Source organism: Oncorhynchus keta, chromosome 28 (genome assembly GCF_023373465.1).
Source record: "Oncorhynchus keta strain PuntledgeMale-10-30-2019 chromosome 28, Oket_V2, whole genome shotgun sequence".
In the NCBI taxonomy this organism is placed as follows: Eukaryota; Metazoa; Chordata; class Actinopteri; order Salmoniformes; family Salmonidae; genus Oncorhynchus; species Oncorhynchus keta.
The window spans coordinates 46095482-46119267 of NC_068448.1; the positions used below are offsets into that span (position 1 = coordinate 46095482).

Genomic DNA, 23786 nt, shown 5'->3' on the forward strand with positions numbered 1-23786 from the left:
TGACATGATCCTCCAGCATGACAATGCCACCAGCCATACTGCTCGTTCTGTGCGTGATTTCCTGCAAGACAGGAATGTTGGTGTTCTGCCATGGTACGCGAAGAGCCCGGATCTCAATCCCATTGAGCACGTCTGGGACCTGTTGGATCGGAGGGTGAGGGCTAGGGCCATTCCCCCCAGAATTGTCCAGGAACTTGCAGGTGCCTCGGTGGAAGAGTGGGGTAACATCTCACAGCAAGAACCGGCAAATCTGGTGCAGTCCATGAGGAGGAGATGCACTGCAGTACTTAATGCAGCTGGTGGCCACACCAGATACTGACTGTTACTTTTGATTTTGACCCCCCCTTTGTTCAGGGACACATTATTCCATTTATGTTAGTCACATGTCTGTGGAACTTGTTCAGTTTATGTCTCCGTTGTTGAATCTTGTTATGTTCATCCAAATATGCACACGTGTTAAATTTGCTGAAAATAAACTCAGTTGACAGTGAGAGGATGTTAATTTTTTTGCTGAGTTTATAATCCAAATGAGAGTCGGGCACAGCTGGAACCCAGTACCTTTGGTTATTGGAATTCACTAATGAAAAATTGTTGTCCAATTTACCACAGCCAACAATACGATTAAGCAACAGCAAAATCATATAATCCCGTAGGAGAATGTTTACTTATTTAATTGTTCAGCTTGTTACATTCTATGCAAGAAAATAATATTCCTCTTCAGGTGATAATATTCCTCTCCCTCCACACAGGGAGAGAAATATTCATACCCAGTCATTCTACAACATTCTTTAAAAAACCCTAGAACCAATGTCCACACCCTCATGGAAATGTAATTAGCGTAATCAAACAATCCCCATAAAAACCTGTCTGTTTAAGCTAGAGATATCAGTTTTGCACTGGATGCATCTCAATCCACCGCATCTCCCGCATCCGCAGGTGGTGTCGCACTTCCACATTGGCGGAGAAAGTTGACAGTTCAATCGGTTTGGCCTACAAACTATTATATCTCTGGAAAGATGAGACTCTCACGAACACGATGGGGTTCTCTGTTTTGCGCTGCGACCTCCATAAGCGTCTTGGGAATCGTTTGAATTCGGTACAGCCAATCTGACAACTTCTGTCTGTAGCGTCCGAACAGTTTGGCCTCCATACTAATAAGACTCTCACGAACACGTACATGTCGGTTGGTTTGCTCTAGAAGGCCTGCAGGCCTCACAAGACTCGTCGGAAAGTTTCCCTGTACCAGTTGAAAAAATGTATGGAAGTACTGTATATACTGTATGGAGACTGTGCCAAAAATAAGAGGTTAAATACATGTTTACTGAACTTTCATACATCTCTCAGATATAGGACAGACACTTCAGAACAAACTTCCTTTAGATTTTCCGGGGTACTATCTGTTGTTCCATGTAGTGAATCTGTCATTCAATGCGTTTGTATGGGTTAATAGCAGTAAGGCCAAAAATCATTTTTCATCAAATAATTGTATATATATTTGTTGGATACTTCATGGGGTCTTTACATTTCAAATCTAATAGCTAAGTGGTCCTTGGTATGACCTTCTTAAAACAAATCCATATACTGTAGCTTAGTAGAACCCACCCCCCTGCCCTTGCTTAGATAGGGCTTAGACTATTATGGGTTAATGCAGTTGAGTGAAAACACACCATTGAAAGCAGTGTTGATGGCCACTGTTAAAAGAGGAGGATCAAGGAGCTTTCTGGTTACACTTGTTTCTTAAAACCAAGAAATGTGTAAAATGCACAATTTTATATCCTGAGCTTTTAGCAGCAGCATTGGTTTATGCATCAATGGCATTGAATGCATAGGAAAGACAGGGGATACATGTAACACGGGCCAGGTGTAACAGGTAGGCCTGTTACATTATATTCACAGTGCATGATCCTTGGTTGCCTGAGTGCCACTGGAATGTTTTTTGGACATTCAAGTCATCAAGTCATGGTTTTTAGAGTTTGTGATCTAGCTAATAATTAGCCCAATTGGGTAAATGCAGATAGGCAACTCTCAGCCTATTTATTTATAGCCACTATGCATCAGGTGGGATAAATTGGGTGATAATGCTTAAATAGCACATCTGCCTGATATATGGACCAATGTTATTGGGGTAATTTCTGGAGGGGGAAATAATTTTTTAGATGTCAGCATCATTCTATTTGAATTCACTTTAGAGTAGTGTCCTTTTAAAAACTCACTAGAATTTACCTTCTCACTCCCTCCACAACCTGCAGCATGCTGTGATAGCCTAGCAGCTAAGAGCATTGGGCCAATATCTGAAAGGTTGCTAGTTCTAATCCCTGAGCCGACTAGGTGAAAATATGTTGATGTTCCCTAGAGCAAGGCACTTAACACTAGTTGCTTTGGCTAAATATAATGTGTTTTTGTCAGTATATATTGTTTAGGCTAATACACTACTATAGTAAGATAGAACTGGGTAGAAAGGCATATACCCACAAGAAAAATGTTCACGCCCCCACCTTGTATGATTGAAGACTAAGGATAGGCAGGTAGCCTTGTGGTTAGTGCGCTGGACCAGTAACCGCAAAGGTTGCGAGAGCGAATCGCTGAGCTGACAATGTAAAAGTCTGTCGTTTTGCCCCTGAACAAGGCAGTTAACCCACTGTTCCTAGGCCGTCATTGAAAATAAGAATTTGTTCTTAACTGAACTTAACTAGTTAAAAAAAATGCTTGCTGTCTTGATATCACATTGACAAGAACAGATCACAAGAGTGTTAGTGCAATGACAACAGACTGTTGGGAAAATGATAATGTCTTTCTAAACATGTGTCTATTTTTAGTAGCTGCATTGGTGTCAGAAGTGGGATGGCGTGAGGACTTGGTATAGAGAGGTGTCGGGATACTCTCTCCTCAAGGAAGGGGTAATATAGTGAGTGACCTTAATTCAACACCTAGCAATATTATCAAGCAGTTCAGAAATCTTGTTGTAAAGGGTTAAGGTGTTGGCTTGACAGTTATTGGACCTGGGTTCAAATCTCAGTTATGCCTGTTATGTTTAGTAGAATAATAATGAATCATTAATAATAACAATATTATTGCTATGAAGTCGATAGATCATGAATGAAAGAATGTCCACTTATAAACCTGGGTTGCTACATATTTATTATTATAGCAGCAGCAGGAATGGATTCTGCAGAGGCGAATTATACACTGTAGATCATCTTTGGGTGCAGTCACAGAGGTAGAGGCCGAAGTGAAAGGGTCGACTTGGTCTGCTTAAAGACGCACTGTGCAGAAATCGCTCCTCCATTTCCTGGTTGCTAAAATGCTAATAGTTTGCCTCATTTCAATTTATGTCACAAAACAAGCACGCATAGTGTAGCGAATCATTGTACCATCTAAATACTGTGAAATATACTTTTCATTACCAAGAGTATTGTCCTCTGTTTGAAGCTGGCATAAAACCGAAAAAGCAGGGAAAAACGAAACTTAAAAATGGCAAACATAGAAATAATGCACATAGAACAGCTCTACTGCTGCTTAGACTTGCGTTCAATGATAATAACAGATCTATAACACATAATATCTATGTGAATGTGGTCAGGTCGCCAAAAAAGTTACATATTGCAGCTCTAATGCTTAAGGGGACAATGCATACATACAGTCATTGGGACAATGAGCGAGTGTCGAATTTGGTCAAGGTGAATTGCTATTTTATAGGTGAGGATTATTTTATAAGTTTCATAATGCTTACGTTATAATGAGTGTGATATGTCTGCTGCAAAAAATATAACTGGCTAGAATGTTCCCACCTGATCCTGCCTTCTCTCGCATTGTATTTCCATTAGTAGAGCGCTCAGTCGACCATCTTGGCAAAATAATAGATCCTCTTTGGTGCAGTCCATTTGACAAGAAAACCTCAAAGACCCATAATGCCACACGTTTCTGTCATGTGATTTTACATGACTTGCATAGTGCGTTTGTCAAGAAGAAACCGTTTTGATATCTGGAGAATTCAGTGAATTCCTTTAGTTTCCTTTGCGTACCATTAGCTAGCTAACTATTTGAAGTCACCAATGGATAGTTGAAAATAGAACGCTGTTCTGTTATCGCTTCCAATCTCAATCATCATGGCAGAAGTAGAGAAGGTAAGCGTAGCCTAACTCATCTGTTTTGCAATCAAATCAATTGACTTTATCTTCGTGCATTGGCTTTTCTAGGATATGATTCTAACATTAAAATGATTTATTTGCATTTGTAACCTAGCATGTGATGAAGACAGTGCGTTGCTGAAAAATTTAAAGAAAGACAACAGTATTTTGCTAGTTATTCGTATAACGCCAGCTTGTAGTCCTAAAACCCGGAAATAAGTTACCTCTGTTTCTTTAGGCACCCCGTTTGAAAAATGGGGGAAAGAATAGGGCTTTGGAATAAACGTCGAAAATAAGGCCTGAGGTTATGTATTTTTGTTCTATTAGATAAGCCCTTTGTGTTTTTGTTTCATCAATTCAAAAAAATTCACAAAGTGATGTTAGCTGATGAAGATTATCGAGAACCCTTCACCACGGACCTTATTTTCGGCATTTATGGTTTGCGCACTTTTATTTTATTTAGATTTTTTTGAAAATGAAACCTCTTTAAACTGCTTTATATCTAGCAGAATATTTTCTTCACTCTGTCTGGAAACCAGATCTAATCGTGTCTGAGACCACACTATTTAAAAATATAAAGGTTTTGATCGGTTTCCCCAAATCCCGGAGGGGAAATGTCAGTACCACACGTCATAAATATTCCTATTTTAGTTGAAAAGGTAATTACAGAAATTGTGCCCAAGATATTTTATATAACATTTCACGTTATTTATTTTTTGGGAAGTTTTCATAATTATATGAATTCATCATGTCTAGATATCCATATATGCCTTGATGATACTCAGAAACATGTATTTACCACATCAAAACTGTAATATTTTACATTATTTTAGGACTCGTCTTAACAACACGTTCACATATGGGAAACATCAATATCAATTGTAATTTAGTACACCTTTTCCTCAAAAATGTACAGTGATGGTAATGACTTAGTGTTGTGGTAATGTGAGCGTGGTGGGAATGACATATAATATAAACAACTGATGAAAATACCATTAAATATTTTTTATGTCACAGTTGTATATGTTTAATTTCGTTGAAGATCTAGAGCAGGCCATTCAAACCTCACAATTTTGGGATTCAATGCATTAGGCAGAAATACATAGTTGGAAACACTGGTTGACAATAAACAAATGATTGTTCACTGGTTGCAGTCTATTAAGTCGGACTCGTGAGATAGGTGTGTGCTCACTCAATATTAGATTTTGCCCTTAATACCCTCTATTGCTTAACGAGAGAGCAAATTTCCTCCCAGACTGTGCTATCAAGGCTCAGGGACAAGCCCAAACACATTTTCTGGTTGGTACCATACAATGTCCTCTCTCATTGGCCAAAATAATCGGTTGTCTCCCACACAACTCATCGTCTTGATTAGAGCGTAGCTTTCTGCATCAACATCTTGTATAATATCAGGGTAAGGGTCATATATAAATCATATTTCACAACACACCACTTTCCAATCAGTCCCTCATGTATGTCCGAAATGGGCTGTAATTGCGCTAGGAGATGGCTGTGGTGCTGTGCAGGTTAACGTAGAAGGTTGTGCTTTGTCTGCCTCTGTTTTGGCCCACAGACTGTAATAATTCAACAATCACATAGAAGTGGAATGATTTGAGGGGTGGGTAGGTCATCATTGTGTAGCTGTAAGACTTCAGGTGAGTGTGGCGGTGTGTTCCTTGACAGGTATGACACCATAACCACTCTTTTCTGGAAAGTTGATCTTCTGTTTTTTTGTTTATTTTCCATTGCCTCCTTTTTTCCCTTTTTTCTTGCTGGTGGATTTCAGTGTACCACTTTCTTTTCTCTTGAGGTATCTTTCTTTTTGTTCCTTAAGATACTCCTGGTATCTTTATAGGATCTTGTTTGATTTTGTTTATGTACACTACATTACCAAAAATATGTGGACACCTGCTTGTTGAACATCTCATTCCAAAATCATGGGAAATATGGAGTTGGTCCTGCCCTTTGCTGATTATAACAGCCTCTACTCATCTGGGAAGGCTTTCCACTTGATGTTGGGACATTGCTGCAGGGACTTTCTTCCATTCAGCCACGAGCATTATTGAGGTCGGGCACTGATGTTGGGTGATTAATGCCTGGCTTGCAGTCGGCTTTCCAATTCATCCCAAAGGTGTTCAATGGGGTTGAGGTCAGGGCTTTGTGCAGGTCGGTCAAGTTCTTCCACACCAATCTCGACAAACCATTTATTTTTGGACCTCGCTTTGTGCACGGGGGCATTGTTTCCGTTTTAAGAAATGCTTTCACCAGAATAGGCCTAAGGAATAAGCCCCTGTTAGCCAAGTACCTCAACTCCTCCACGGAGTTGAGAGAAGACTAGTTTTTGAAAGAAATCTCAGACTCCTTTGATTCACTTTGCAGTTGATACTTACATTTTTTTAAATTCTAGAGGTACTGCCCCTAAAACGTCATTTCTCATTTGACCTATGTGGCATTGATATGAGTCAAACATGTATTCTAGTGTCAAAATTGACTACAAAGTGTAAACAGGATAATTTTGGGCATAAAGTCAGTCTCGTCCAAAACGGAGATTTGCGAGATGATAGGAAAAAATGGTGTGTCACGGAATGGAGGTAGCCACAGTTTTCTGTGGGTTGGATTAATTTAAATCCTGCCCACATGCCCACAACTGTCAGCGCCCAAGTAATCACCAATTCGCAGTGCACCTGCATTTAGCCCGATAATAATGCCCAAGGTGAATTTGGTGTAACATTCACTGGCAACATAGGGTTAATAAGAGACCATAAGTAAATTGCACAATGTACATGGGACATTATTTTAAAAGGTCAATAGCTCCAACTTTTGGTGATGTAACCCTTTACACTCATACCATACAGGTTGAAAATGGCAGATTTGGGCACTGATAAATGGCTAAATTGGAACACAGTGGCTGTACAGTAACATGCTATATATGAGCTCAGGCTCTGCACTTCACAGTGCTGTATGGGTTTTGACTGACAGTCGTTCTGAACTTGAACACTGCGCCCGACAAGAAGTTGCGCTCATCCCTCCCACTAAATGGGCAGCTTTAGCACATTCAGTGAAGGAAATGCTGTATATTAAGAGGACTCTATGTATTTTGAAATACGAGATGTTGAGGAATATAATAAATACTGCTTTGTCATACCAGCAAGCCAAACACTAGTGAGTCCAAATGTGCACTTCACATTTCGATATCATAAAATTGCTTGGCGCCATACCCTGGGTTATTCTGAAGAAATTGTGCCTATGCTTGCAGTGGTGACGCGTCTTCCGCGCACCTGGGGCAGAGCTGTTGCCTGTTTTGCATGTTATGTTGTCATTCATTTGTGTCACAGTTTGCAATTAAAAAAACAATTAAAACATTGCCATAGATTTACATTTGTAGTGCCCATCCAAGAAGGCTCAAGGTCATTGGCCACAGATAAAATAATGTAAAATCACAAGTGGGAAATTGCAAATTCAGCAATGAGTGCTTTGGAAAAAATCAGTGGCTAACGGCAGGCGTTGCAAAGCAATCACTGTTTTGCTTCCCCTGCCTGCTATTCGGTGGAGAGGGTGTGTGGTCCATGTCTGGGTTTAAGGATTTAAAACATCTGTCTGAATGGGTCTCTTTTCCAGGCTTAAAGGATAAATATTCACACGTAACACCATGGGCCAGAAATGGTTGAATACCCTGGCCATGCTGTCAGTCCAGTATGACTTCTGCAGTGTTCAAAACAACTGGAAACTGGGAAATCTCAGAGATCAGCTCTGACCTGAAGATCACTAATGTCATGATTCAACCTTGTTTTTTCAGAGTTCCCATCTTGAAGGTAGAGGTCAACCGATTAATCGGAATGGCCGATTTAATTAGGGCCGATTTTTCAAGTTTTCATAATAATCAGAAATCAATGTTTTTTTTTTACACCTTTTTATTTCATCTTTATTTAACTTAGGAAAGTCAGTTAAGAACACATTCTTACTTTCAATGACTGCCTAGGAATGGTGGGTTAACTGCCTCGTTCAGGGGCAGAACGACAGAATTTTACCTTCTCAGCTCGGGGGATCCAATCTTGCAACCTTACAGTTAACTAGTCCAATGCTCTAACCACCTGCCTCATTGCACTCCACGAGGAGACTGCCTGTTACACGAATGCAGTAAGCGAAGTTAAGTTGCTAGCTAGCATTAAACTTATCTTATAAAAAACAACCAATCAATCATAATCACTAGTTAACTACATATGGTTGATGATATTACTAGATATTATCTAGCGTGTCCTGCGTTGCATATAATCGATGCGGTGCGTATCGTTGCTCCAATGTGTACCTAAACATAAACATCAATGCCTTTCTTAAAATCAATACACATAAGTATATAATTTTTAAACCTGCATATTTAGCTAAATGAAATCCAGGTTAGCAGGCAATATTAACCAGGTGAAATTGTCGCTTCTCTTGCGTTCATTGCATGCAGTCAGTGTATATGCAACCGTTTGGGCTGCCTAATTTGCCAGAATTGTACGTAATTATATAATTATGACATAACATTGAAGATTGTGCAACGTAACAGGAATATTTAGACTTATTGATGCCACATGTTAGATAAAATACGTAACGGTTCCGTATTTCACTGAAAGAATAAACGTTTTGTTTTCAAAATGATAGTTTCCGGATTCGACCATATTAATGACCTAAGGCTCGTATTTCTGTGTGTTATCATGTTATAACTAAGTCTATGATTTGATAGAGCAGTCTGACTGAGCGATGGTAGGCAGCAGCAGGCTCGTAAGCATTCATTCAAACAGCACTTTCGTGCGTTTGACAGCAGCTGTTTATGACTTCAAACCTATCAACTCCCGAGATTAGGCTCGTGTAACCGATGTGTAATGGCTAGCTAGTTAGCGGGGTGTGCGCTAATAGCGTTTCTAACGTCACTCGCTCTGAGACTTGGAGTGGTTGTTCCCCTCTGCAAGGGCCGCGGCTTTTGTGGAGCGATGGGTAACGCTGCTTCGAGGGTGGCTGTTGTCGTTGTGTTCCTGGTTTGAGCCCAGGTTGTAGCGAGGAGATGGACGGAAGCTATACTGTTACACTGGCAATACTAAAGTGCCTATAAGAACATCCAATAGTCAAAGGTTAATGAAATACGAACGGTATAGAGAGAAATAGTCCTAGAATTCCTATAATAACTACAACCTAAAACTTCTGGGAATATTGAGGACTCATGTTAAAAGGAACCACCAGCTTTCATATGTTCTGAGCAAGGAACTTAAACGTTAGCTTTCTTACATGGCACATATTGTACTTTTACTTTCTTCTCCAACACTTTGTTTTTGCATTATTTAAACCAAATGGAACATGTTTCATTATTTGAGGATAAATTGATTTTATCGATGTATTATATTAAGTTAAAATAAGTTTTCATTCAGTATTGTTGTAACTGTCATTATTACAAATAAATAAACAAAAAATAGTTAGATTAATCGGTATCTGCCTTTTTTGGTCCTCCAATAATCCGTATCGGCGTTGAAAAATCATAATCGGTCGACCTCTACTTGAAAGCACCATAAATCCACAGAATGCCAGACTTTGACAAATTTGCCCACAAGAAGGACCACCCTCCACCTTCCTGTTCAAGGGAGCACAGCACAACAGTCCAAAATGTCTTGTAGACTGCTGTATGAATTATGTACTATGCCAGGGAGATATGTATACTGTAGCTAAGAAAGTAATACTAAGTGTATGTTGTGTAGTAAGCTATTAGTAGCCCATGTGCCTCACCCTAATCATTTGGTCCCTTTCCCCCTCAGAACTTAGCCTACTGTTCTGTGGTGGTGCACATGTAGTCTATAGCCTGTTTAATATAAATGTCATCATTTTATATTTTAAGAGCTTTCACTGTCTGCTTATATGCCCCCTTTATTTATCCTATGGTTCTGACTTGGTGTACAGGGAAGAATACTGTAAGAACGGCCCATGTCAGGAATTCTGTCTCTGTACGTTTGTTTTCAACAAACAGTTCAGTAAAAGACCCATGTAATTCCAGTTGATATTGCGAGAGTTGTTTTGTTTGCGCAATGCGCTGAATGTGCTTTGGTATAGAAAAGTGGATACTCATGATTGTATGTTCCTTCCTTTTTTGACCACATAGGTCTCTGTGTGTGTGTGTGTGGTGACGTAGGAGTTAAGGCCTCAACATCTTGATGAATGTATCTGAACTAGAATCAATCAGAATTTCTCTTGGTTTCCATTTTGAAAGTGCTGAACGAATAGGCCTACCTCGCCGCAGTTTGTTTGCTTGCACTTGCACTTGCTTATACTTAGAGCTAAGTGTTAATGATATAAGATTGAACGTTATGATTTTGCTGAACATAAATGTAATAATGTTTGTATGGTTCAAAAGTAAAAACTAATTTGGCGTTCGTTATTTAAAACTTCTTCGAGATAGGGGGCGCTCTTTTAATTTTTGGATAAAAACCGTTCCCGTTTTAAACAAGATATTTTGTCATGAAAAGATGCTCGACTATGCATGTAATTGACAGCTTTGGATAGAAAAAACTCTTGACGTTTCCAAAACTGCAAAGATATTATCTGTGAGTGCCCCAGAACTAATGCTACAGGTGAAACCAAGATGAAGTTTCATACAGGAAATGCCCCAGATTCTGAAGGCGCTGTGTTCCAATGTCTCCTTATATGGCTGTGAATGCGCCAGGAATGAGCCTGCCCTTTCTGTCGTTTCCCCAAGGTGTCTGCAGCATTGTGACGTATTTGTAGGCATATCATTGGAAGATTGACCATAAGAGACTACATTTACCAGGTGTCCGCCCGGTGTCCTGCGTCGAAATTATTGCGTAATCTCCAGGTCCATGCGTGTTCCATTTCTTCAGAGGATTAACTAAACTGCCACGAATGACTTATCATCGAATAGATATGTGAAAAACACCTTGAGGATTGATTCTAAACAACGTTTGCCATGTTTCTGTCGATATTATGGAGTTAATTTGGAAAAAAGTTCGCATTTTAATGACTTAATTTTAGTTTTTTTTCTTACCCAAACGTGATGAAGAAAATGGAGCGATTTGTCCTACACAAATAATATTTTTTTAAAAACTGAACATTTGCTATCTGAGAGTCTCCTCATTGAAAACATCTGAAGTTCTTCAAAGGTAAATGATTTTATTTGAATGCTTTTCTTGTTTTTGTGAAAACGTTGCATGCTGAATGCTAGGCTAAATGCTATGCTAGGCTATCAATACTCTTACACAAATGCTTGTTTAGCTATGGTTCAAAAGCATTTTTTGAAAATCTGAGCTGACAGTGTTGTTAACAAAAGGCTAATAAGCTTGAGAGCAAATATATTTATTTCATTTCATTTTCGATTTTCATGAATAGTTAACATTGCGTTATGCTAATCAGCTTGCCTAGAGAATTACACTCCTGGATACAGGTTTTTTTTCGTAGCCAAACGTGATGAACAAAACGGAGCGATTTGTCCTACACAAATAATATTTTTGTAAAAACTGAACATTTGCTATCTGAGAGTCTCCTCATTGAAAACATCTGAAGTTCTTCAAAGGTAAATGATTTTATTTGAATGCTTTTCTTGTTTTTGTGAAAACGTTGCATGCTGAATGCTACGCTAAATGCTACGCTAAATGCTATGCTAATTGCTACGCTAGCTATCAATAATCTTACACAAATGCTTGTTTTGCTTTGGTTGAAAAGCATATTTTGAAAATCTGAGATGACAGTGTTGTTAACAAAAGGCTAAGCTTGAGAACTAGCATATTTATTTCATTTCATTTTGCGATTTTCATGAATAGGCTGTATTCACGATCCCGGATCCGGGATGGCTAGAATCAAGAGGAGAATGCGGCTCTTATCGACTTACCCAAATCCACAAGGAGTCAGTAGAAACCACATTTGTTTAAGCAAGTCTGCCATATCAGCTATGGTTTTTAAAAAGGTTGTAAATGAGGCTTAATGAACTGTTTCGCTGCCAGACAAGGCTCTGCTAATAACCAGGTGTAGCGTTGGTAAGGATTCACTCCATGGTGCTGAAAGGAAAGCTGCTGTTTGGACAGCTTTATGTAGGCCCTAACAGTTTGTGGGCACCGTTTGTCACCGTTTTACGGCAATTCATGTATTGTTTAGTGTTGTGCAGTGGCTTTGCTGGCATGCATCTAAAAAAAATGTGGAGTTTGCCCCACCAAGATTTACATGCTAAAATTGGTATGTTTGTCTACCGTGAAGAAAATTTGCCGCGGCACGCTAAGCATGTAAATCTTGGTGGGTCCAAAGGAGAAAAAAATGTGGGATGCATGCCACTACGCAACACTTAACAATACATTAATTGCACTATAATGGTGACAAACGGTGCCCACAAACTGTTAGGGTCTACATAAAGCTGTCCCAACAGAAGGTAGTCATAACTATTTATTCAGCACTTTTGAAATTAACAGCGACAGAATTCCGATTATGGGCCGTTCCTAGTGTACTCTCTGTACAACAAGTCAGAACCGTAGGATAAATAAAAGGGGCATATGAGAGCTCTAACAATAGTTGATGATTATATTTCTCTAAAACAGCTTATAGGCTACATGTGCACCACGAAGTAAGAACAGTAGGCAAAATTAAGAGGTGAAAATATACCAAATTATTAGGGTGAGGCGCATTGAACACCGTTTGGGTCTTTGCGTGTCAAAAAAGATACACGTCATACAACACTATTTGACAAGTTAAATCAGCTTTTAACTTGACACGTCAAATAACACATTTCTATTATAGAATGTTGTGTGTGCTGAATTTGCACGTGCAAGCCAAGTTCCACCACTACGATCAGTAGCACTGTCAAAGCTGTCCAAAAAAAGTTGGCAAACAAGCACACACCGGCCACGAACAATGTGTTTACAATACCGCGTTGGTGAAAATAGACCAAATGATTAGGGTGAGGCACATGGCCTACTAACTGCTTATTTCACAACACGCTTAGTGTTACATTTCTTAGCTACAGCATACATACAGTTTAAGTCGGAAGTTTGCATACACCATAGCCAAATACATTTAAACTCAGTGTTCAACAATTCCTGACATTTAGCCTTCCACAAGCTTAATAAGATGTGTGAACTTTGGCCCATTTCCTCCTGACAGAGCTGGTGTAAGCCTCTTTGCTCGCTCACAGTTTTTCAGTTCTGCCCACAAATGTTCTATAGGATGAGGTCAGGGCTTTGTGATGGCCACTCCAATACCTTGACTTTGTTGTCCTTAAGCAATTTTGCCACAACTTTGGAAGTATGCTTGGGGTCATTGTCCATTTGGAAGCCCCATTTGCGACCAAGCTTTAACTTCCTGACTGATGTCCTGAGATGTTGCTTCCTCATGATGCCATCTATTTTGTGAAGTGCACCAGTCCCTCCTTCAGCAAAGCACCCCCACAACATACTGCTGCCACCCCTGTGCTTCACGGTTGGGATGATGTTCTTTGGCTTGCAAGCCTCCCCCTTTTTCCTGCAAACATAACGATGGCCATTATGGCCAAACAGTTCTATTTTTGTTTCATCAGACCAGAGGACATTTCTCCAACAAGTACAATTTTTGTCCCCATGTGCAGTTGCAAACCGTAGTCTGGCTTTTTTATGGCGGTTTTGTAGTAGTGGCATCTTCCTCGCTGAGCGTCCTTTCAGGTTATGTCAATAAAGGACTCGTTTTACTGTGGATATAGATACTTTTGTACCAGTTTCCACCAGCATCTTCACAAGGTCCTTTGTTGTTCTGGAATTGATTTGCACTTTTTGCACCAAAGTATGTTCATCTCTAGGAGACAGAATGCGTCTCCTTCCTGAGTGGTATGACGGCTGCGTTTTCCCATGGTGTTTATACTTGCATACACAGATGAACATGGTACCTTCAGGCGTTTGGAAATTCCTCCCAAGGGTGAACCAGACTTGTGAAGGTCTCCAATTTTGTTTTCTGAGGTCTAGGCTGATTCCTTTTGATTTTCCCATGATGTCAAGCAAAGAGGCACTGAGTTTGAAGGTAGGCCTTGAAATACATACAAAGGTACACCTCCAATTGTGTTAATTAGCCTATCAGAAGCTGCTAAAGCCATGACATTTTCTGGAATTTATCAAGCTGTTTGAAGGCACAGTCAACTTAGTGTATGTACATTTCTGACCTACTGGAATTATGATGCAGGGAATTATAAGTGAAATAATCTGTCTGTAAATAATTGTTGGAAAAATTACTTGTCATGCACAAAGTAGATGTCCTAACCAACTTGCCAAAACTATAGTTTGTTAACATGAAAATTTGTGAAGTGGTTGAAAAACAAGTTTTAATGACTCCAACCTAAGTGTATGTAAACTTCTGACTTCAACTGTATCTCCCTTGTATATTTCATTATTTATGCAGCAGCATGCAATACATGTTTGGACTCGCCTTGTGAAGGCGACGCAGCGTTCCTTTGTGGGCAAGTTTTGTTATCAAGGTCTGGCATTCTCTGGATTCATGGTGGGAACTTGGGGGGAGAAAACACACAGCCACTCCATTGAATAGCAGGTTAGTGTTTGCTTTGCAATGCTTGCAGTTAGCCATTGATTCCTTCAAAACAACTCATTGTTGAATTTGCGATATCCAACTTGTTGTGTAATTTTCATGTCCAATGGCCAATGAGCACCGATACATTTTATCTTCAATTTCTCTTCATTATTTCTCTTCATATGACAAGGATTAAAAAGGCTTTTCCAGTAGATTGTCAACTTTATTCATGATGATTACTTCTAGCTAAGACTTTGAAAGGAAGATGTTGAGATGATCAGTTCAAAGCTACTGTACATATAACTGGATTTCACCTTCATTTTATCTGTGGCCAATGACATGTCCCCATCCACAGGGCCATGTCCCCATCCACAGGGCCATGTCCCCATCCACAGGGCCATGTCCCCATAGGAGGACAATGCCCCCATCCACAGGGCACTGAATGGTTTGAGCATGAAAACTATGTAAACGATATGCCTTGGCCGTCTCATTCACCAGATTTCAACCCAATTGAATATTTAGGGGAGATTCTGGAGCGGCGCCTGAGACAGCGTTTTCTACCACCATCAACAAAATACCAAATGATGTGATTTCTTGCGGAAGATTGGTGACGCATCCCTTCAATAGAGTTCGAGACACTTATAGAATCTATATTAAGACCATTTGTGTTGGTATTTCCTTTATTTTGGCAGTTATCTGTATGTAGACACTGGTTTGGTGCTGGAAATGATGAATTTGAGGTTGAAAAGTGTCGGAATTGCCCTTAATGAACCAAATCTAAAACCAAGCCAGTCAGGAAGTGCAGTTGCCTTTTTAAACCCTTACCGTGTAGCCTACCCATGTTTGCCCTCTGTTGTGTGCCTTCCTTTGTTTGCTGAAATCCATACTTTTTAATAAAACGATAATAAAATAAAACCACCGACTGTTTCCTCGTATCGACTGAGAGGGACTCGATGTCGTCGGAGGTACACTCCGCCCACTCTCGTCTCCGCTCAACTCTGTTGATGTGAAGTACATCGTGGAGTTGAGTTTGACAGATAATTATCCAAGTAAAACTCAAACCAAACTGGTCTTAAAGCAAACATTGCATCCATAATGTAATGTCATTTTTGCTTTAGATCTCTCTTGTCTTTTAATAAGCATGATTGTATGTCTTCTAGGGAAGAAAACCAAGTGACGAATCCACAGATGACTCTGAGGTAAGATATTGTGTGCCAACTATGTATATGGCCCTCTAAAATAAAAAGTGGAACATTTTGATTAATTTAGGCTGAAGTAATTGTAGAAAATGTATGTGCTGTCTGTGAATTTATTCTCTTCCCACCTGTAAACAAACAACTTTTTTTTTCCAGCAAAAACTAAGTAGATTTAGACACATGTTATTATGTAATTTTACAGATGTTGTGAAAATCATCTGGGTTAACAGCAGAAGATAAAATGTCTGACCATGTCAGAGACGCACGCAGTTGTGAAGTACACTGTTGCACCACACCTTTTGATTCTGCATATGTTTGTATTATCCAGCTCCTGTAACTGTGCGTCTGGGAATCACTAAATAAAATATAGCATGTCAGACTGCTAGAGAGGGTGAGGAGCAGCCTGTCTTTAAATGATACAGAGAATGAAATGTAAGGAATAGCCAGTACATTGAGCAATTCCACCCCCTACTCCCCAAAGAAAAACCATTCCCGAATGGAGAAAGGAAATCTTCACCAGTAAATGAAAAGTCTGCCTGCCCCCTATCACCAGTCCACAAACAGAATCCTCTCGGCACACTAACACTCACAGGTAAACAAGCACCTGGGACTGCATGATTGTATGTCCACCTCTGACTCGCTACAAGCCCCCGCTTATTTAGTTATTGTGGTGTAGCTTGCCCATTCGCTAGGCACCTGTCTCCGTGAGTGGGTTGTCAGTAGACCGACTTGATGAATGAAGTGAGAGTGTAGCCTGTGTGCCGAAGGCTTTGCCAGAATGGCTAGATCGGAACCAAGTTACATACTCCCACCAGTCCCTTGGTTCATGCTCTTTAGACAGATTCACTTTCACTTGATTGTGTCCCCCATGGGCTGTTGTAAAATGACTTTCTGATCAGACCCTTGATTTTAGCATGCCCTACTAGACATTTAGCCTATATGAATATATATGAATTGAAATGGGGTGTTGTGGCAAAGTCTCATAAGTCTAACAAAAAGGAAATTTACCACCCTAACAAACATATGAAAAATGGTGCCTGTAGACCTTCTATGGGGTGTAAATGTGTTTGTTCTGTGTTATAGCTTTGTAAAACTGTGACAAACGCCCATGCATTAGAAATTTCAAAAGGGAATAAACAGGAAATAGACATACTGGTGTAAAGTGGGAAAGGATGGTTCTTGTAAATGACATTCTTTCCACACATTCTTGAACCCCCCACCACCTTCTCACATAGTGCTTATAATAGCAGTCTTTGTTTTGTGTTGATGCACCATATATACGGCCACAGTCTATGCAGCATTGGTTATAAACTGGGTTATGGGGAATATTCAGGCTGTGACCGCAAATGTACCACAGGAGAATATGGCAGCAGCGCACATGCTTGGGGTTCCTAGGAGGGTTGTAATCAATTTATGTATCTGGGACCCTGTGGCACAGCCAGTAGAGAGGAAGGATGATCTGGTTACAGATGGAGAGTGGACTGGCCTTGGACATTTATTTGTGTATCTAGAAACATTTACCTTGCTGATAGTGAAAGGGAATTTTCTATGGAATTTTTGTATTGAATTTTCTACCTTGCTGATAGGGAATTTCAATACCAAATTCAGATTCCCTATCAGCAAGGTTAATGCATGAATCTGTGCCAGTGTAATATTCTGTGTATTATAGATTCATTATGCTGGATTGTTTTAACTGGATCCTCTTTCAAACTAGGAAGAGGACAGCGAGGAGGAGCCTAAGCTGAAGTATGAGCGACTGGCCAATGGGGTGACTGAGATTCTCCAAAAGGATGCTGCCAGCTGTATGACTGTCCATGATAAGGTACAGGTCCTAACCTACCAGAGATTTTCAGTCTAAACTACACTAGATTTCAAATGTCTTTGTTTACGCACGTTTGATATATTCAATGTCGGTTAGCATTCTCTTTGGAGAGGCAGGCCATTTCTTTCTCACCCTCCACTCATCCCTTTCACTCAGGGAGGTACACATCAGCCGCTGCCGGCCATTTTCTTTATCCCTTTCTTATTTCCGTTTCTTATAGCTTTTTGCTCCCCTGTTCTCTTTTTGAACGTTTCTGTTTTTCAGCGGGCCATCTCTGAGCTGGATGGCTAATCGTTATGGCACCGAGTGCACTCATGCACGTCTGGGCAGAGGACGAGTCATACCTGGTTATGTCTGCTCACCTGATGTTTTATTAACCACTATTGATTTTCACTTATTTTTTTTCTTTCTCTCCTCTCTTTGATCCTATAAAAAAAGCAATCCTGCCAGAGTGAGAGACATTGCGGTGCAGATTCCTGTGCAATTCCACATTTTACCCGACTTCCCTTCTTGCCGGTGTTTTTGTGCTTGTGTACCACCTGCCAGCTATGCTACCTGTACTGTGACACAAACCCCCGACCCAGCCAACCCCCACCACCTTTAAAACCACCAACACTCCGCATTGCCTGATGTTCCCTCATATTTTCAGTGCCTGAATCGGAATTTAATTTGAACAATTCCATTCTAATAAATCCTTTTTAAAAGTCACTCCGCCTCGCAAGGTTGACCCCTTTTATTTATTTATTTTGGGGTATTTTATTTGGGGAGATTGCAGGGGCTCTGTCTGACATGCTCAGCTGTGCCTGTAAATATAAGCATTTCATTATAGGCTGCACTGAAGCATGGTGGGCTCACCGCACACACAGGGGAGGAAGGGGAGAGGGATTAGGGGGAGGGGCTCGAGCTGGGCCTGTGTGGAAGAACGCACACTTAATCTAATGCCAAAAAGCCTCCCAGTTTTGATAATTTCTTGTCCCAGCGGACCTACACATTCTCTCTCTCTCTCTCTCTCTCTCTCTCTCTTTTTCTCTCTCTCTTTTTCTCTCTCTCTCTCTTTTTTCTCTCTCTCTCTCTTTTTTCTCTCTCTCTCTCTCTTTTTTCTCTCTCTCTCTCTTTCTTTCTCTCTCTCTCTCTCTCTTTTCTTTTTCTCTCTCTCTCTTTTTCTCTCTCTCTCTTTTTCTCTCTCTCTCTTTTTCTCTCTCTCTCTTTTTCTCTCTCTCTCTTTTTCTCTCTCTCTCTTTTTCTCTCTCTCTCTTTTTCTCTCTCTCTCTTTTTCTCTCTCTCTCTTTTTCTCTCTCTCTCTTTTTCACTCACTCACTCACTCACTCACTCACTCACTCACTCACTCACTCACTCACTCACACTTCAACACACTCACATACTGTACAGAAGCAGGAAACGTGGGAAACCAGTTGCTGCTCTGTAGAAAATAATAGCTTTACGGTGGGCACGAGAGGCGGTGGTTGGGTTGCTGGCGACGCGAGGAGAAGCCAGATGTACAGCACATTTATTATGTTTAAGCGTTTTAATTTGAGAGACAAAATACCATTTCACACTGTCTGCTTTAATAAACAGGGTTTTTTCGCACCCTCTGTAATTTCACAGTTTTTGCCCCAGAGCCCACTGATTCCACCCCACTACTCGCCTTCCCCAGCTATGCTAGACATAGTGCCTTTTTAATCCTCTTGCCTCAGCTTTCACCAGTAGTACACGTTTTTGCTAAACATTTTGAATTGTCCTAAAGATTAATCTCAGGTTCATTCCATTTCAGTTCCTTGCACTGGGCACTCACTTTGGGAAGGTTTTCCTTCTGGACATCCAAGGAAATCTCACTCAGAAGTTTGAAATTGTAAGTACTCAACTCAATTCCAAGTAATCACCTGCTCTCAGAACGTTCCCAGTCATTCTGTGTCAATGTTGTTGTTGTTGTGGTTGTGGTCTCTCCTCAGAGTCCAGTGAAGATCAACCAGATCAGTCTGGATGAGAGTGGAGAGCATATGGGGATCTGCTCTGAGGACGGCAAGGTGAGATCATCTATCTGCTCCGAAACTGGTGGCCGTACAGAACGGGTGACACTCCACTGGGCACAGATGTCAATTCAACGTCTGTTCCACATTAGTTCAACGTAAATTCATGGAAATTACGTGGAAACAACGTTGATTCAATTAGGGAATAGGGTGCAATTTGGAATGTAGCCTAGATCTCCATTAAGTGGCAAGGTATTCTGTGTAATACATTGAACATCACTTTGCATTTACCATGAAATTATACAATGTGTTGAACTCATTTCATCAATGCCAAAAGCAAAGGACATTCTTGTTCATATTTAGAATTGAATGGAACTTGTTGCCTGGAGAAAGGGAATTTGCCCCAGTACTCATAGAAGTTTTACAAACCAGAAGCTTTATCTTCCTCATACCTGTTTACTTTCATAAATCTACGAATGTATAGGGTTTTGAACAAGCACATGTTCATGCTCATGTTCTAAGGGGAAAGACTCTCCCATCCATCTGTCTGCCTGGCTGTCAGTCATCAGGTCTCTATGGATACCCTCTCAGTGCTCTCTACCTTCTTGTTATCACTCCTCTCCTGATCATTATTACCATGCTTCATGGATCCTGCAGTCCAGATATGCTCTCTTGATATCGCCTCCTCGCTTGCACTCCAGCGGCGAAACAAGATCTTGTCGCACAGAAAGTGGCGTTGACAATTAAAATCGACGCCGCTGCAGTTGTCCTTCCTCGGCCAATTCAGTATGCCATTCAAATAATCCTGAATCATCGATGGGATTGAAAATGGAGAGTGAAAAGGGCGTGATGTTTCTTTTTGAAACTTTCTTTTTGTTCTTTTTTGACTCTCAGACAGTCAGGCTGTGGTACAGTGTAATTGTTACATAAGGTATTGCTGTAACTACAGTAACTGCGGCTGTGGTAAAACCAAAGATTAGGATGCTCGTATCACAGCACCAGAGGGTTCAGAGATTCAACCTGGCCACTAATTGGTGACCCAGTGGAAGGGTAGCAGTGATCCAATCAGTCTTGCTGTCCAAAACTCCCCCTGCATACACAAGAGTGCCTCAGAAACAGCTGCAAACACAGTACAGATATATTTTTCGATACTGACATTCAACACTTTCTCTATTGCAGGTTCAAGTGTTTGGACTCTACACGAGGGAGGGCTTCCATGAGAACTTTGACTGTCCTGTCAAAGTAAGCTGATGTCAAATGCATGTACTTCTTTTAACTTCATACTTTTCGTTGAGAGTATATGTACGAGGTGGTATACTAATATATTCAGTGCATCTCAAGATAGGCCCCATCATTGCTTCTAAACTTGATGCGTTCTAAATGGATCCACTTGCCATGTTCTCCAGGTGGTGGCGTTACACCCTCGGTTCAGCAGTTCAAACTACAAACAATTTGTCACCGGAGGCAACAAGGTGAGATTGAAAGGTATTTTTTTCCCCCCAATGTGATTACACTATATAGCCATCTCAACTGTGTTAGCAGTGTAGTTGAAAACTGTTGAGTGTTAGCTAATGTGGATAGAATATTAGCCATTTGTTTTTCAAAATGAATTCATTTAGATTTTGTTCTTGTGAGCCTCCTCCTCCCTTGTGCTTGGCTGATGGCTGTGCACACACACTGTAGGCCTTTGCTGGGTGGTGTGAAAGGCTCTTACTTTCCCCTGTCTCTCTTCTGGAGTGCACTCCGGGGAGAACGGCCCATTTTCACAAAGTGCTGCTCGCTCAACAGTGTTTGAAAGGCAATGCTTCACAAGCACACCAAATAGATGTCATTATCAGGAAGGCCCATAGTCTTAGGGTCCTGGACAGGCAGGCACACAGCAGTTTCCTCTAATTTGTCTCAGACTCAGAAAAAATACTTGATATATATTAGGTATTAATGTTCCCTTTTGAGTTACAAAAGCTGCAGTCTGCAGCATCACTTAGTATAAATGATTAAAATAGACTGAAAATCTATACAGTACTGTATTTCAATGACCATTGGAGAGAGACAAAACAAGATGTATACATATCTACAGCACTGGTGAGAAAGAGCTTCTGGAATCATCCAATCCACCTTTCTTTTCTAAGGAAACGCTCATTGTTAGTGTAACCATTTTCTTTCAATTGGTACTGATTTCTTTCCTCTCCCTGTTCTCAAGACCCTCCATAAAGCGCCCTGTGATGAAAATCAATAAGCCTCAACTGGAGCCACATCCTGTCAAAGGCAATTCAATTCTTTCTCCACAGTTCTGCCAGTGTTATATCCTCTCTTTGGAGAGAACTGTTAACATTTTCAGACTTTTTTTTTTGAATTAGAGAGGCCGGGGCTCTATCTCTCTCATCTCACTCCCCAGAACATAATACCTATGTGGTATTGTACATGCATCTGTATGACACTGAGAGATGTTTTTAAAGGGCCTGAAAGGCTTTTTATGTATATGGCCTTTGAGGTGACGCCTCCGCCGTCTACATAATGCCTGGAAAGTGTGACTACAGCCATCATTGTCTCAAAGCCATTGGCGAGAATCAAAGAGATTTTGAGAAATATGGTGAAGGCTTTGTCTGTCAAACCTACTGAACTAATCAGGAATTGATTTTGCCAGTCTTTTTTTATGAAGGTGATCTGTGTTTCAAAGACCACATCTTTAATGCAATCTGTAGTTTTTCCTTCCACTTCTTTTGTCACATCATGTCACACACACTGATAGGCTAGTTGAATCATGTGAAGATGGATCATGTCTGCTCACTGACTTGAAGTAAGTTGGAAAACACAGTGTCTGTTTACTTAACATTTATGATAAAGTGAAACACAATCCTCCTGCTCTGGGTGGCCCACTGACACAGCAGTCGACCCTCCTGTCCCTGTGCTCTACTGCCCTCTGGTGGTGGAAATACAGAACCACAAACCACCGCTCCAAGGACACGATTGTTTGTCTGTTTTTGAAACTGGTGCTGATTTGGATATCATTGGTGACACACGTGATTCTGATGTGTTTTTTTTATTTAAATGTTGCCTTCCCAAGCTGCTGCTGTACGAGAAGAACTGGCTGAACCGCTGGAAGACGTCCACTCTGCACGAGGGGGAGGGCACCATCACTAACGTCCAATGGAGGGCCAATCTCATCGCCTGGGCCAACAATATGGTAAGTAAGGAGAACCGTCAAAGCTGCAGATACGTGGCAACAAGAAACACGACGTTTCGTTTGTGGTTTTAATTTATATTTATATATTTAATCATTGTGATGATGATTTACTTTATTGTATATGTTAGGATTTTTATTGCATCTTATAGCATGTCAACTTACATAGATTAGTGCATTGGACGTACACATAGTGAACATGCTCTGTTTGTCTTGGTCTCTTCCAGGGGGTGAAGATTTATGACATCAGCACCAAACAGCGAATCACCAACGTCCTGCGGGATAACGTCAGTCTGCGGCCTGATATGTACCCCTGCAGTCTGTGCTGGAAAGACAACTCCACCCTCATCATCGGTTGGGGCTCCTCTATTAAGATCTGTGTTGTGAAGGAGAGGGGCCACACAGAGTTGAGAGACCTTCCTAGCCGTTATGTGGAAATTGGTGAGAACATGTAGTGTATTGTTAGATAACAAAAATGTTTTGTGGAACTTTTAATGTAATATAATGTGGGGGTAAGAGCATTAGTTTGGAGTTGTAGTAATGTGGGTTTATTTTCTCTTGTAGTGTCTGCGTTTGAAACAGAGTTCTTCATCAGTGGCCTGGCGCCTCTAGCAGACCAGCTGGTCACCCTGTACTTTGTGAAGGAGAACTCTGATCACATGGTAATGTTTGGTTAGAAACAGTAGATATGTTGCATGATGGAATGGCTTAAGCGGTCACAGCCATGGTATTTAAATGTTGATATTGTCTGTATGTGTGTGTTTATGTCTGTCTGTCTGCGTGCGTGTGTGCGTTTGTCTGAAGTAAAAGTATTCACACCCATTTGACCTTTTCCACATTTTGTTGTGTTACAGCCTGAATGTAAAATGGATTCAAATGTGAGATTTTGTCACTGTTCTACACACAACACCACATAATGTCAAAGTGAAAACATTTAAAAAATGTTTTTAATGAAAAGCTGAAATGTCTTCAGTCAAGTAT

General features: G+C 40.6%; 1 protein-coding gene across 2 annotated transcripts in view; it reads left to right on the forward strand.

Annotated features, from left to right (window-relative positions):
• Positions 1-3903: 3903 nt before the first annotated feature.
• The window catches only part of LOC118361489 (vacuolar protein sorting-associated protein 41 homolog), a 29796-nt gene continuing 9913 nt past the window's right edge, over positions 3904-23786 (forward strand). Inside the window, exons 1-10 of one of the 2 annotated variants that reach the window (XM_035741466.2) lie at positions 3904-4124; positions 15800-15838; positions 17550-17657; positions 19429-19506; positions 19607-19681; positions 20804-20866; positions 21031-21096; positions 22689-22808; positions 23033-23246; positions 23370-23467. In XM_035741466.2, the coding sequence (XP_035597359.1) occupies positions 4107-4124; positions 15800-15838; positions 17550-17657; positions 19429-19506; positions 19607-19681; positions 20804-20866; positions 21031-21096; positions 22689-22808; positions 23033-23246; positions 23370-23467 (879 nt within the window). In that variant the 5' untranslated portion in view covers positions 3904-4106. Of the gene's footprint in view, positions 4125-12718; positions 14661-15799; positions 15839-17549; positions 17658-19428; positions 19507-19606; positions 19682-20803; positions 20867-21030; positions 21097-22688; positions 22809-23032; positions 23247-23369; positions 23468-23786 lie in introns of those variants that run through there. The other variant, XM_035741467.2, reaches the window with a different exon arrangement.